General features: G+C 43.5%; 1 protein-coding gene across 1 annotated transcript; it reads right to left on the bottom strand.

Annotated features, from left to right (window-relative positions):
- Positions 1 to 1664: 1664 nt before the first annotated feature.
- Positions 1665 to 6413, bottom strand: get4 (guided entry of tail-anchored proteins factor 4). The gene is made up of 9 exons (XM_071391778.1): positions 6047 to 6413; positions 5013 to 5091; positions 4797 to 4878; positions 4537 to 4686; positions 4302 to 4440; positions 4051 to 4191; positions 3871 to 3946; positions 3690 to 3762; positions 1665 to 3547 (listed from the first exon to the last, which is right to left on the bottom strand). Exons 1-9 carry the CDS (start codon positions 6187 to 6189, stop codon positions 3459 to 3461), a joined length of 972 nt encoding a protein of 323 aa, XP_071247879.1. The 5' UTR covers positions 6190 to 6413; the 3' UTR covers positions 1665 to 3458.
- Between the last annotated feature and the right edge of the window lie 7425 nt (positions 6414 to 13838).

Here is a 13838-nt window from a genome sequence, read left to right as displayed (position 1 = left end):
ACCACAAAGACCAGCGAGGTTTTCCAATGCCTCGCAAAGAAGGGCATCTATTGGTAGATGAGTAAAAATAAAAAAGCAGACATTGAATATCTGTTTGAGCATGGTGAAGTTATTACACTTTTGGATGGTGTATCAATACACTAGTCACTACAAAGATACAGGCGTCTTTCCTAACACAGTTACTGGAGAGGAACGAAACCGCTCAGGTATTTCACCATGAGGCCAGTGGTGACTTTAAAACAGTTACAGAGTTTAATATCTGTGATAGGAGAAAACTGAGAATGGATCAACAACATTGTAGTTACTCCACAATACTAACTTAATTGACAGAGTGAAAAGAAGGAAGCCTGAACAGAATAAAAATATTCCAAAACATGCAGCCTGTTTGCATCAAGGCACTGAAGTAATACTGCAAAAAAATGTGGTAAAGCAAGTTAACTTTTTGTCCTGAATACAAAGTGTTATGTTTGGGGCAAATCCAATAAAACACATTACGGAGTACCACTCTCCATATTTTCAGGTATAGTGGTGGCTGCATCATGTTATGGGCATGCTTGTAATCATTGAGGACTGGGGAGTTTTCAGGATAAAAAATAAATGGAATGGAGCTAAGCACAGGCAAAATCCTAGAGGAACACCTGGTTCAGTCTGCTTTCCACCAGACACTGGGAGATTAATTCACCTTTCAGCAGGACAATAACCTAAAACAGAAGGCCAAATCTACACTGGAGTTGCTTACCAAGAAGACAGTGAATGTTCCTGAGTGGCCTAGTTACAGTTTTGACTTAAATCTACAAGACCTGAAAATGGTTGTTTAGCAATGATCAACAACCAATTTGACAGAGCTTTAACAATTTTGAAAATAATGGGCAAATGTTTCACAATCCAAGTGTGGAAAGCTCTTAAGAGACTTACCCAGAAAGACTGACAGCTGTAATTGCTGCCAAAGGTGCTTCTACAAAGTATCAACTCAGGGGTGTGAATAACTATGTAAATTAGATACCTGTATTTCATTTTCTATAAATCAGCAAACATTTCTAAAAACATGTTTTCACTTTGTCATTCTGAGGTATTGTGTGTAGATGGGCGAGACAATTATTTTTTAAATCAATTTTGAATTCAGGCTGAATAAGTCAATGGGTATGAATACTTTCTGAAGACACTGTACATCCCCTGTAGGGATTGTCTCACTTTAAAACTGCATCTGTTTAGTGCCCACTAGGTGTCAACTAGGCCCCTGAAGGACTGTACACTTACAGATTTAACATTTTCAGTATTTCATTTGGACCTAGTAAACTAGGTTGGTTGCCTCCAGCCAATAAGTTACATCAATTGATCAATTAATTGCCAGATTGATATGACACTCCCTCTTCAAGTCTAGACTGATCCTAGATAGGAAAAGCTCCTTACTACACCATAAACTAACATTATAGATAACCGATTCATACAGTGCCGCTAAACTTTACTCCATTTCAAATGATTGTATACTTGTGTATTTCTACTGAACTGACGTTTCTCCATTCTGCATATTATTGTAATAATGTCTGAACATACATGATTGAAAAAAACTAAATCGTGATATTGGGGTATTTGTTTTGGCTCCTCTGAAAGCAACCAACTCATTCAAGCCCAGCACTCTTTAAAAAGACTGAGGACAGAGAAGCTATCACCATTTGTGTTTATTTACTCAATTAGTGAATCATTTAAAAGGCAAACAACCCCCATTTGCATTCAAATGAAATTATCAAAAACCAAATGTTATGTTCAGAGCCCCAGTCTGTCTAAAAAGCCTTTGATCACACATACCCCTCAACTCCGGTAGCGTTCCCTAAATATTCTGCGCATTACCGTACAGACTCACACACCAGGAGGAATAATATATATGCAGGCCTTTAATGCTATCCAGGCAACTGATCTTGTTGAGTTAGTGCATTGAATAATGATGTAACCAATGGCATTAACTTATTTTTTTAAGCTGAGATATTTGTAGTGATCCTTTGTGGCTCAGGTGGTAGAGCAACACGCTAGAAAAGCCAGGGTAGTGGGTTCTACTGCTGGGATCACCCTTACGTAAAATGTACGCACGCATGACTAAGTAGATTTGGATAAAAATGTCTGCAAAATGACATATGTTAAAGTAGTAACACTTATGGACATCATGGCTATTATCAAAGATGTAACTTTATAATAACAATACCTGAAGGATGTGTCTGTTAGCTTGGAAGAGTCACGTGAGAATATTTATAGCAGTTATAATTCCAAAATAGATAAGAACCCCTAAGACCTTTCACCACTCTTCTTAAACATGAATTCAAGAAATTCCCAAAACACATACAGTAAGTTAGCAGTGGAAAATGTCAAAGAACTGGCTTAAACAACCACTGTATACTCACTCTATACACGTAAAAGGAGTCTTCATGTTGGATACTGGGGTATATTTAAACCAAACCCTGTGAGATTAATAATTAAGCTTCTGGATATCGACAATATAATTCCACAATAGGCTGGGATTTTTTTTGTTTTTATCTTAGTATTTTTAAATCTTCTTCGTTTTTTCTGGTCTCAGTCAAACATCTGGACCGACAAAATAGCGCAGTCACCAACTCAATCTGACAATGTATCGGGGGGGTGGCAATGTATTAGAAGACTTCAACGTAACGGATTCACATGAGCATGCCAAACACATTTAACACACACACCCACCCAGGTATATGACCTGAGCATACCCATCTACCAGTGGCGGTTGCTGAGGGTAGGATGACTCCTAATGATGGCTGGAACGGCGCTAATGGAATGGCAAACACGTAGAAACCATGTGTTTGATACCATTCCACTCGAGCCATTACCATGAGGTGCCATCTACCCGTCTACTCCTGTCGACTTAAACACACGTAATCTTCCATATGGATTATGAGTAGTGGTCAAGTCCGGCTTTAGCTTGCAGCCAGGTGTACGATGCCTGACAGGTACGTCTCTCTACACCATGCAGCTACCACATTACAAGTTGTTTATAGTAATTATTTAATACAAATTACTACCTGCACCTGTGGAAGATGCATGGTATATGAGGAGAAAAAGCAGCACTCCCTAGAATGAAAAGGGTTTCTTTGTTGTTGTTGTATCCCAGGCTGACGTGTTATTTAACGAGTTGAACTATGACTGAAATGAATACGCAGCCATTGTTGAATCTTTTCTGTCCCTGTGGATGAGAGAAAATAAGTCCAGGGAAGGAAGGATTGCAGTTGCTCTCTTATCCTTTTTAAAGAAACAAACCTACACAGAAAATTGTCCAAAACTAAGAAACAAAAACTACAAAAAAAACGACAATTATAACATAACTCAAACGGAAGGAATTTGCATTTTGGCGCAGTCCAGGCAGTGCTGAGGGGGATAGTTTGGCCTGCTCTTTGTTCGGGTTCTTGTTGGATGTGGGGGGTCAGCCTTGCACTACCCTGTTCTCAGTCCAGTTCGATGGGGCTGCTGTGCTCCTGTGCTTCCTCTCCCTCCTCATCCTCACCTGAGCCCATCAGGCTGTTCAACAGGTTTCCTGACAGATACAGAACACACTTGAATGAAACACAAACATACCGTTTCACCAACGCAGCTTTCAATGGTGATCAGAATGAGTTTGTAAAAATACTGCTTAGTTCATGCCTGGTATTTAAGAGATGACAGTCACAAGCACTTACCTAGCAATCCACCATATGATGAAGACTGTTTGGGTGGCACCCCGAAGAAAAGCTGTCCTATCCTGTCGAGATACTGATGCAGCAGGCAGTCAATGTAACAGGAGAAGGGGGAAAAAATCATTAGACACCATGCCGAGTTACAATGCTACATGAGGAACACTCATTAAAGGGTCAAGCTCACCTCATTATACATAGGGTCCCTCGTCAGGGAAGGCTGATACTGCTCACATAGCACCGTGAACACTGTTAATTTTCCTCTGCAGAGGAGAACACAAAAAGTTGAGGCACATTTATGAGAACCTGGAAAAACAATGTGTTTTATTCCCTGAAGGTTTTGGTGGTTGGATAAATAAGGCCTTACCCATCCACTGCCAGCAAGAGAAACCAGATAAAGTTGAGCAAGGGCTGCACAAAGGGAGGATCCTTCTCTATTGAGGGGTGTTTCTGTGTATATGTGCTGAAAACTACAGACGCACTGTTTTTGTTCTTTAAACAGAGGAACCTGAGCAGGAAGAGGGAGGGGCAGAGGTGAACAAGCGATTAAACAGCAGAACAAGCAGCTTTTGTTGACAGATTGAAAACGGATCAGGGTGCAGGGAGACAGAGACTTACTGCAGGACGGCCTGTGCCACAAACATGTCCACCTCGCTGCGAAACCCCCGCTGCGCTGAGTACTCCACCAGCATCTGGGCACATCCCTCTCCATCAGAGGAGTGCAAGAAGTGGTAGCGAGACTCACTGTAGTTTTGCTCTAAACAGATATAATTATATCATATTCAACCTCTGTTCAGGGAAACATGAAAATGATATCCTTGCAGTTTAATGTTCAGAGTTTTCTACTGAATACCTTTCCACAAGGTGACTGCTAGGAGCTGATGCAGTTTGGGGGCGCCCAGCTTCCCCGAGCCACCTGTGGACCACTTGAGTGCGCGGGACACAAATGCTACTCTCTCTGGGGAGTTGGGGTCCATCAAACTAAACAGCTTAGCCAGGTGCTCTGAAATTACAACCCAGAGGAGCTTAACACAGCGACTACGGCACACTGACTAACTGTGTTTATACTGTTTAACTACAATTCATTATATACACACACACACGTTAGCTCACCTAAGTCTTCATCCTCCACCTTTGCCTCGGATTTCTCCAAAGACTCTAGCACCAACATTGACAGGTCTGCAGCACTGTTAAGCTGTGGATGACAAAAACCTGTAATTTGACACAGAACTCCCAACTGTTCAGCTGTGGATAATTAAAATTGCTATAGCCAATGCCACAAAAATGGCCGAAATGCAACAAATGCCCCAGCGTCATGACTTCTTATACCTGGTTGTAGCTGAAGAAGAGCTGGGCGCCATTGTACATCAACTCCCTGGCATCGGTGTGCTTTGCCTGTGAAATATACCTGTGTCAAACAGAGATGGCAAATGTCATGTCACTGACAAACTGAATTCAAACCAGGCTAAGCAAGTGACAGTATCAATCAAATGCATTTATAAAGCCCTTTTTACATCAGCCGAGTGACAGTATGGATGTTAGTGTGGTAGTCCCCCTGCCTAATAACGAGGGCTGAAAAGTAATACTCAGTCACTGGACCAACATTTCTCAATACACGACAATAAATCACAGTTAACTGTCAGTTACTAGGCACACACAGTTCTCATGTTAAGTTAGGCTACCTGTCATGACAGTCAAAAACATTGAAGTACAACAGTAAGTGAATGAATTACACCCAATGACTGATGACACCATCGCTATTAAATTAGTGAAGGAAGGTTAGGAACCATGGGCAATACCAACACCCATAGCTAAATTGATTGTGCATGTGTAGCAAAGACGACTAGCTAGCTAACGTTAGCTGGTTAGGACATGTAAGTTAGCTAAAACAAACTAGCTTGTTCACGTTGGCTAACTACACACACTCTAGCTAGCGAGATAGCTAGATAGCCAGCTACCGTTACCTACTACTTGTATCTGTCATGATTGTTACTGGGCTGGAGATGACAGTCTGATTATCAGTGTGTCAGGTCAGTGAACTGTATCTTTACTAAACAAAGACGTACACTTATGGGTAACTAGTTAGAAAAACGAGATGGACTGGCTAGCTAGCTAGCGTATATTGCGACATTAGCTAGGCTAGCTCGCATGCTGTGTCCCATTTTGTGACTTGGAGTGATTGACGCAAAAAACTGTCCAAACAAAAAGAAGGACTGACCCTAGTGGGTGGGGCAGTACCTTGAATATACCAATCATACACTAAAATGTAGGCAGCAAGGTTAACAAGCAGAACGATCTGGAAAGGGGAGGCCCAAAAGCGAACTAATAATCTCACCGGGCTAACGAAAATGGAAATTTCTTACCTAAAAAATAAGGTTCTGTACATCTGGTGAGCCTCATAGTAATCTCCCTTTTCAACACTGGCTCGCAGTTTCCCTTCAACCCGCTGCGTTCCTCCACGGTTTCTTGCATTGGAGCACTTCAGAGCCTCCTGCTCCGACATCATTATTGTTTGTTCCCAGCAACTCGGCCCAACAACCAAACGTTGACACTGACAGTGCAGAAAGCGGGTACAAAAAAAATACCTAGCATTGACCCATTTTACTTGCCGTAGTTAGCTATGGCACAGACAGAATGGGCAACACAGACACGCCACAAAGGCTATAAAGCTGAAGCATCCGTTCAGAACGTTTTCTCACCACCAAATATGGTAGAGAGAGGAAGTCCAGTGGCAGGTCGTGGGAGAGGATGGAACTGGGTGAAACTGTGTCGACATTCTGGAAATTTTCTCATCGATGAAACATCTGATCTCAATACATTTTCTCTTCCCAAAACTAAAATCTGTTACGAACACAATGCATTAAGTTTTATAGACTTGACGCTTTGCCAAAGTCTTAAAAAATAGCGTTGTTTAGAAGGAGTGCAAGGTTTGTGCACATGCGCACTTCACAGAGGAGGCGTTCCCTGAAGGAAATCTATAAATACAGTGATCCCTCGCCACTTCGCGGTTCACTTATCGCGGATTCGCTATTTCGCGGATTTTCATAATGCATTTTTTATTTTTTTTTGGTGCATTGTGCTCTGCATTCTGATTCGCTAAAAACTCACTCCCGCTTCTTGTATCAAAACATGCTACGAATTGTGCTATCATTTTGTCGTCTCGTGCAGTTATGTGTACGTACATAAAACAGCTTGGCAAATTTACATTAAGTTGGCCAGGAAGGAAGGAAGGACTAACGCTTGGTCGCTTAGCAACCATGGTGCGAATGGCCACTGAACTTAAGCGAGTAGCTGAGGAATGGGACCCTTTGATGAGCCGTTCATTACAGTTCTCCAACGTAATCGATGGTGGCATGTCGGTGTACAAGGATCTTTTTGCAAAGAAGAAAAAAGAGCGACAACAGCTGCCTATCACTATGCTCTTCTCCCGAACAAACACACCTGCACCGCGGGCTTCAGAAGAAGAGAACACTGCAGAGCGCAGTCAGGATGCAGCGGCCCAGTCTGAAGAGCAGTGAAACGGCCTACACGTGAGTCACTGTATTTGTATACATGTAATAGTTGCTAATTGTAAAAAAAAAAGAAGTTTTCTATTTCGCGGATTTCACTTATCGCGGGTCATTTTCGGAACGTAACCCCCGCGATAAACGAGGGATTACTGTACTGTATCTTTGGCAATGACCTTGTGTTGTTTACATCCAAGTCAGGTACTAGCAAATACAGTCTGGGGCGTTAGTGACAAGATTCCCTGATAAAGTTAGGCCACTTTCATTTCACTAATTTTGCGTTTACACATTTTCACCGTTTTATTACAGTTACCTTTTTTATGTGATCAAATGTTGTTGTTTTTTCATCTATGGTCACAATGAGATAGGGTGCAGGCCAGCCTGACAGCTTAGTTGAGTCTGCCACTAGTACAGTCAGTGCAGTCAGCTCAACTTTTTATTGAGACAGTGTCTGTGCCTCGGTCTAGGTCGGACAAAACTTAACATGGCAGTGTTGGCCTTAGCAATCTCACTGGATAAAATACCTCCTCTGTTCCTGTCGTTATTGAAAGAGATTGTGATCAGTGGAGATTTTAGCATGTAAATCTTGGTGGGGCAAACAAACCAAAAAATGTTTTAGATGCCAGCAAAGCCACTACACAACACAACACTAAACAATACATTAATTGCACTGTAACGGTTTCAAACGGTGCCCACAAACTGTTAGGGCCTACATAAAACTGTCCCAACAGCGAGCTTTCTTTTCAGCACCATGGAGTGAATCCTTACCACTGCTACACCTGGCTATCAGTGGAGCCTTGTCTGGCACCAAAACAGTTCATTCAGCCTCATTTACTGCCTTAAAAAAACTAAACATAGCTGATATGGCTGACTTGCTTAAACAAATGTGGTTTCTACTGACAATTAGGATGTACAAACTATGGCATAAGGGGACAACGAGCAGATTAGAGGCAATCCGTAATTTCGATTAAGACATAATGAGCGAGCTAGGACGGACATAGTCAATATAACTATTTGTTCAGCACTTTTGAAATGTACAGCAACAGAATTAAGAACATGGGCTGTTCTTACAGTATTCTCCCTGTACACCAAGTCAGAACCGTAGGATAAATAAAGGGGGTATATAAGCAGACAATAAAAACTCTTACAATACTCGATGATTACATTTCTCTAAAACAGGCTATAGGGAGAAAGGGACCAAATTATTAGGGTGAGGCACATAGGCTGCTAACAGCTTACTACACAACATACACTTACTATTACTTTCTTAGCTACAGTATACATATCTCCCTGGCATATTACATCATTTATGCAGCAGCATACAATACATTTTTGGACTCACCTTGTTGTGCCTTGCTCACTTGAACAGGAAGGTGGTGCGGCTGTCCTTGTGGGCAAATTTTGTCATCAAAATTTGTCATCAAGGTCTGGCATTCTCTGGATTTATGGTGCTTTCAAGACAACTGGGGGGGAAAACAAGGTTGAATCATGACGTCAGTGATCTTCAGGTCGGAGCTCTAGAAAGAGGCCTGAGTTCCCGACTTGGAATTCTGAGTTGGAGGACCGTTCAAAATGTATTTTCTGAGCTCTTTTTTTCTGAGTTCCCAGGTGTCTTGAACTCACTGAAGTCTGAGATTTCCCAGTTCCAAATTTCCAGTTGTTCTGAACCCGACAGAAATCATGCTGGATTGACAGCATGAATGTTTATCCTTTTAAGCTTGGAAAAGAGACCCTTTTACACCCAGACTTGGACCACATCCCACTCCACTGAATAGCACACTAGTGATTGGCTTTAGTAACGCTTGCAGTTAACCGCCACTGATTCCTTCCAAACCACTCATTGTTGAACTTGTCCAATGGCCGATGAGCACGGATACATTTTATCTATACTTTCTCTTCATATGACAAGGATTGAAAAGGATTTGCCAGTAGATTGTCGACGTGATTCATGATGATGACTGCTTGTCTAGCTTGCTAGATAAGATTTTGAAAGTATGATGTTGACCAGATCATTCCATCAAAGTTTTTTTTGTATACCCCTTTTTCATGGTATCCAATTGGTAGTTACAGTCTTGTCTCATTGCTGCAACTCCCGTACGTATCTGGAGAGGCGAAGGTCGAGAGCCGGGCGTCCCCCGAAACACAACCCAACCAAGCCGCACTGCTTATTGACACAATGTCCACTTAAATCGGAAGCCAGCCGCACCAATGTGTCGGAGGAAACACTGTACAACTGGCAACTGTGTCGGCGTGCATTGCGCACGGCCCACCACAGGAGTCGCTAGTACGCGATGGGACAAGGAAATCCCTGCCGGCCAAACCCTCCCCTAACCCGGACGATGCTGGGCAAATTGTGCGCCGCCCCATCGGTCTCCCAGTCGCGACCGGCTGCAACAGAGCCTGGACTCGAACCCAGAATCTCTAGTGGCACAGCTAGCACTGCGATGCAGTGCCTTAGACCACTGCCCCACTCGGGAGGCCTCAGTCCATCAAAGCTACGGTAGATATAATGTGATTTGACATCATTTTATCTGTGGCCAATGACCTTGAGCCTTCTTGGATGGGCACTTATAATGTAACTCTATGGCAGCACTCAAGGGGCTTCAATTTTCGAGCTCTCTCCATAGATTTTGCGGTGACGTAGTGTCCCCATGAGTGGCAAAACACTGAGCCAATCACTACGCAACTAGAGAACATTACCAACCACTACGCTCCGTATTGTCCACTGGCTGCCCCACCACCACAGAAAGCACTGAGCTAGGATGAAACACCTGCATTTTGGAGCTGCCTTACTCAAGAAAGCAAAAAAGAGACCATGTTTGTATGAAGCTTTTTTAAAGTTGTTTGCAAACTGATATGGGACAAGTATTAATGCCAAAATAACATGCAAAACAGGCAATAAAATATCTCTATATATTTGCTTTTTTGCTAAACAGGTGGGGCTTGCCATGAATGACGGGTCGCCACTGATTGTGATAATATCTCACATCTCAAAATAGGACTATGTAATGCTAGATCCCTTACTTCCAAGGCAGACATAGTCAATGACCTAATCACTGATCATTACCTTGATGTGACCTTAATGTGATTGGCCTGACTAAAACATGGCTCAAGTCTGCGATTACTCACCTCAGATTAGACAAAGAGTTTTTCTTCAATTAGTCGGACGGGAGGGATACCCTACAGATACCCGACCAGGCCCAGATCCCCGTCATTCGCTGAAGAAGGAAACTGAGATTTTGCCTTGTGAGGATCAGGCGACGATCAGGCGACGAGTAACTAATCAGCCTTTGCCTTCCGTCCCGTTCAATCGCTGGAAAATAAATGGGACGAACTGTAAGCACGTATATCCTACCAACGGGACATTAAAAACTGTAATATCTTGTGTTTAACCGAGTCGTGGCTGAACGACGACATTAAAAACATACAGCTGGTGGGTTATTAACTATATCGGCAGGATAGAACAGCAGCCTCTGGTAAGACACGGGGCGGGGGCCTATGCATATACGTAAACTACAGCTGGTACACAATATCTAAGGAAGTCTCGAGGTTAAGTGTCTCATGATAAGCTGTAGACCACACTATCTACCTAGAGAGTTTTCATCTGTACTTTTCGTAGCTGTCTACATACCACCACAGACCGATGCTGGCACTAAAACCGCACTCAATGAGCTGTATACCGCCATAAGCAAACAGGAAAACGCTCATCCAGAGGCGGCTCTCCTAGTGGCCGGGGACTTTAATGCAGGGAAACTTAAATCAGTTTTACCTAATTTCTATCAGCATGATAAATGTGCAACCAGAGGGAAAAAAAATTCTAGAGCAACTTTACTCCACACATAGAGACACGTACAAAGCTCTCCCTCGCCATCCATTTGGCAAATCTGACCATAATTCTATCCTCCTGATTCTTGCTTACAAGCAAAAATTAAAGCAGGAAGCACCAGTGACTCGGACTATAAAAAAGTGGTCAGATGAAGCAGATGCTAAACTACAGGGGAAAAAAGCACAGACTGGAATATGTTCAGGGACTCTTCCGATGGCATTGAGAAGTACACCACATCAGTCACTGGCTTTATCAATAAGTGCATCAAGGACGTCCGTCCTCATGGATTACAGGCAACATCCGCACTGAGATAAAGGGTAGAGCTGCCGCTTTCAAGGAGTGGGACTCTAACCCGGAAGCTTATAAGATATCCCACTATGCCCTCTGACGAACCATCAAACAGGCAAAGCTTCAATACAGGACTAACATTGAATCCTACTACACCGGCTACGACGCTCGTCGGATGTGACAGGGTTTGCAAACTATTACAGACTACAAAGGGAAGCATAGCCGAGAGCTGCCCAGTGACACGAGCCTACCAGACGAGCGAAATAACTTCTATGCTCACTTTGAGGCAAGTTACACTGAAACATGCATGAGAGCATCAGCTGTTCCGGACGACTGTGTGATCACGCCATCCGCATCCGATGTGAGTAAGACCTTTAAACAGGTCAACATTCACAAGGCCACAGAGCCAGACGGATTACCAGGATGTGTACTCTGAGCATGCGCTGACCAATTGGCAAGTGTCTTCACAGACATTTTCAACCTCTCCCTGTCTGAGTCTGTAATACCAACATGTTTCAAGCAGACCACCATAGTCCCTGTGCCCAAAACACTAAGGTAACCTGCCTAAATGACTACCGACCCGTAGCACTTACGTCTGTAGCCATGAAATGCTTTGAAAGGCTGATCATGGCTCACATCAACACCATTATCCCAGAAACCCTAGACCCACTCCAATTTGCATACCGCACCAACAGATAGACAGATGATGCAATCTCTATTGCACTCCACACTGCCCTTTCACACCTGGAAAAAGGGAATACCTATGTGAGAATGCTATTAATTTACTACAGCGCAGCGTTCAACACCATAGTGCCCTCAAAGCTCATCGCTAAGCTAAGGCCCCTGGGACTAAACACCTCCTTCTGCAACTGGATCCTGGACTTCCTGACGGGCCACCCCCAGGTGGTAAGGGTAGGTAACAACACATCTGCCACGCTGATCCTCAACACAGGGGCACCTCAGGGGTGCGTGCTCAGTCCCCTCCTGTACTCCCTATTCACTCATGACTGTACGGCCAGGCACGACTCCAACACCATCATCAAGTTTGCTGATGACACAACAGTGGTAGGCCTGACCACAGACAACGATGAGACAGCCTATAGGGAGAGAGGTCAGCGACCTGACTGTGTGGTGCAAGGACAGCAACCTCTCCCTCAACGTGATCAAGATAAAGGAGATGATTGTGGACTACAGGAAGAGGAGGACCGAACACACCCCCATCCTCATCGACGGGGCTGTAGTGGAGCAGGTTGAAAGCTTCAAGTTCCTTGGCGTCCACATCACCAACAAACTAACATGGTCCAAGCACAGTTCTGAAGAGGGCACAACAAAACCTATTCCCTCTCAGGAGACTGAAAAGATTTGGCATGGGTCCTCAGATCCTCAAAAGGTTTTACAGCTGCACCATCGAGAGCATCCTGACTGGTTGCATTACTGCCTGGTATGGCAACTGCTCGGCTTCCGACCGCAAGGCACTACAGAGGGTAGTGCGTACGGTCCAGTACATCACCGGGCCAAGCTTCCTGCCATCCATGACCTCTATACAAGGCGGTGTCAGAGGAGGCCCTAAGAATTGGCAAAGACTCCAGCCACCCTAGACATAGACTGTTCTCTCTGCTACCGCACGGCAAGCGGTACCGGAGCGCCAAGTCTAGGTCCAAGAGGCTTCTAAACTGCTTCTACCCCCAAGCCATAAGGCTCCTGAACAGCTAATCAAATGGCTACCCAGACTATTTGCCTTGCCCCCCCCCCCCCCCCCCCTACTCTGCTGCTACTCTCTGTTATTATCTATACATAGTCACAATAACTCTACCTACATGTACATATTACCTCAATTATCTCGACATCGGTGCCCCCGCACATTGACTCTGTACCGGTACCCCCTGTATATAGCTCCGCTATTGTTATTTACAGCTGCTATTATTTGCTATTCTTATCTCATACTTTTTGGGGGGGTATTTTCTTAAAACTGCATTGTTAGTTAAGGGCTTGTAAGTAAGCATTTCACCCTAAGGTGCTGTTGTATTCAGCGCATGTGACAATTAAAAATTGATTTGATTTGAATTTACTGTGTTAAATGAGGACTCTCCTCCTGGTTACACTAGTGACCATAATCCCATAAAGGCGAAGGTGTTGCTAAAATTTATGACCTCAAATTTGAATTTACGGGAAAAACATGACTGCGTTTTCGCCTTTTAAGCTTCTCGTCATGAAATCTATGCAGCCTACTCAATCACTTCCAACATGTCTCCAAACCTACACATTGCCATAGTCAAAACCTGGATCTAGTTTTGTCCCGTGGAATAAATATTGTGGATCTAAATGTTTTTCCTCATAATCTTGGACTATAAGACCACCATCTTATTACGTTTGAAATCGCAACAAATAATCTGCTCTAACCCCAACCAAAGATTATCAAAAACTGCGATATAAATTCTCTGACAACCCAAAGATTCCTAAATGCCCTTCCAGACTCCCTCCACCTACCCAAAGTCTTCAGAGTACAAAAATTAGTTAACCACCTAACCAATGATC

Source organism: Salvelinus alpinus, chromosome 3 (genome assembly GCF_045679555.1).
Source record: "Salvelinus alpinus chromosome 3, SLU_Salpinus.1, whole genome shotgun sequence".
Classification (NCBI taxonomy): Eukaryota; Metazoa; Chordata; class Actinopteri; order Salmoniformes; family Salmonidae; genus Salvelinus; species Salvelinus alpinus.
This window is presented reverse-complemented; position numbering and strand designations above follow the sequence as displayed.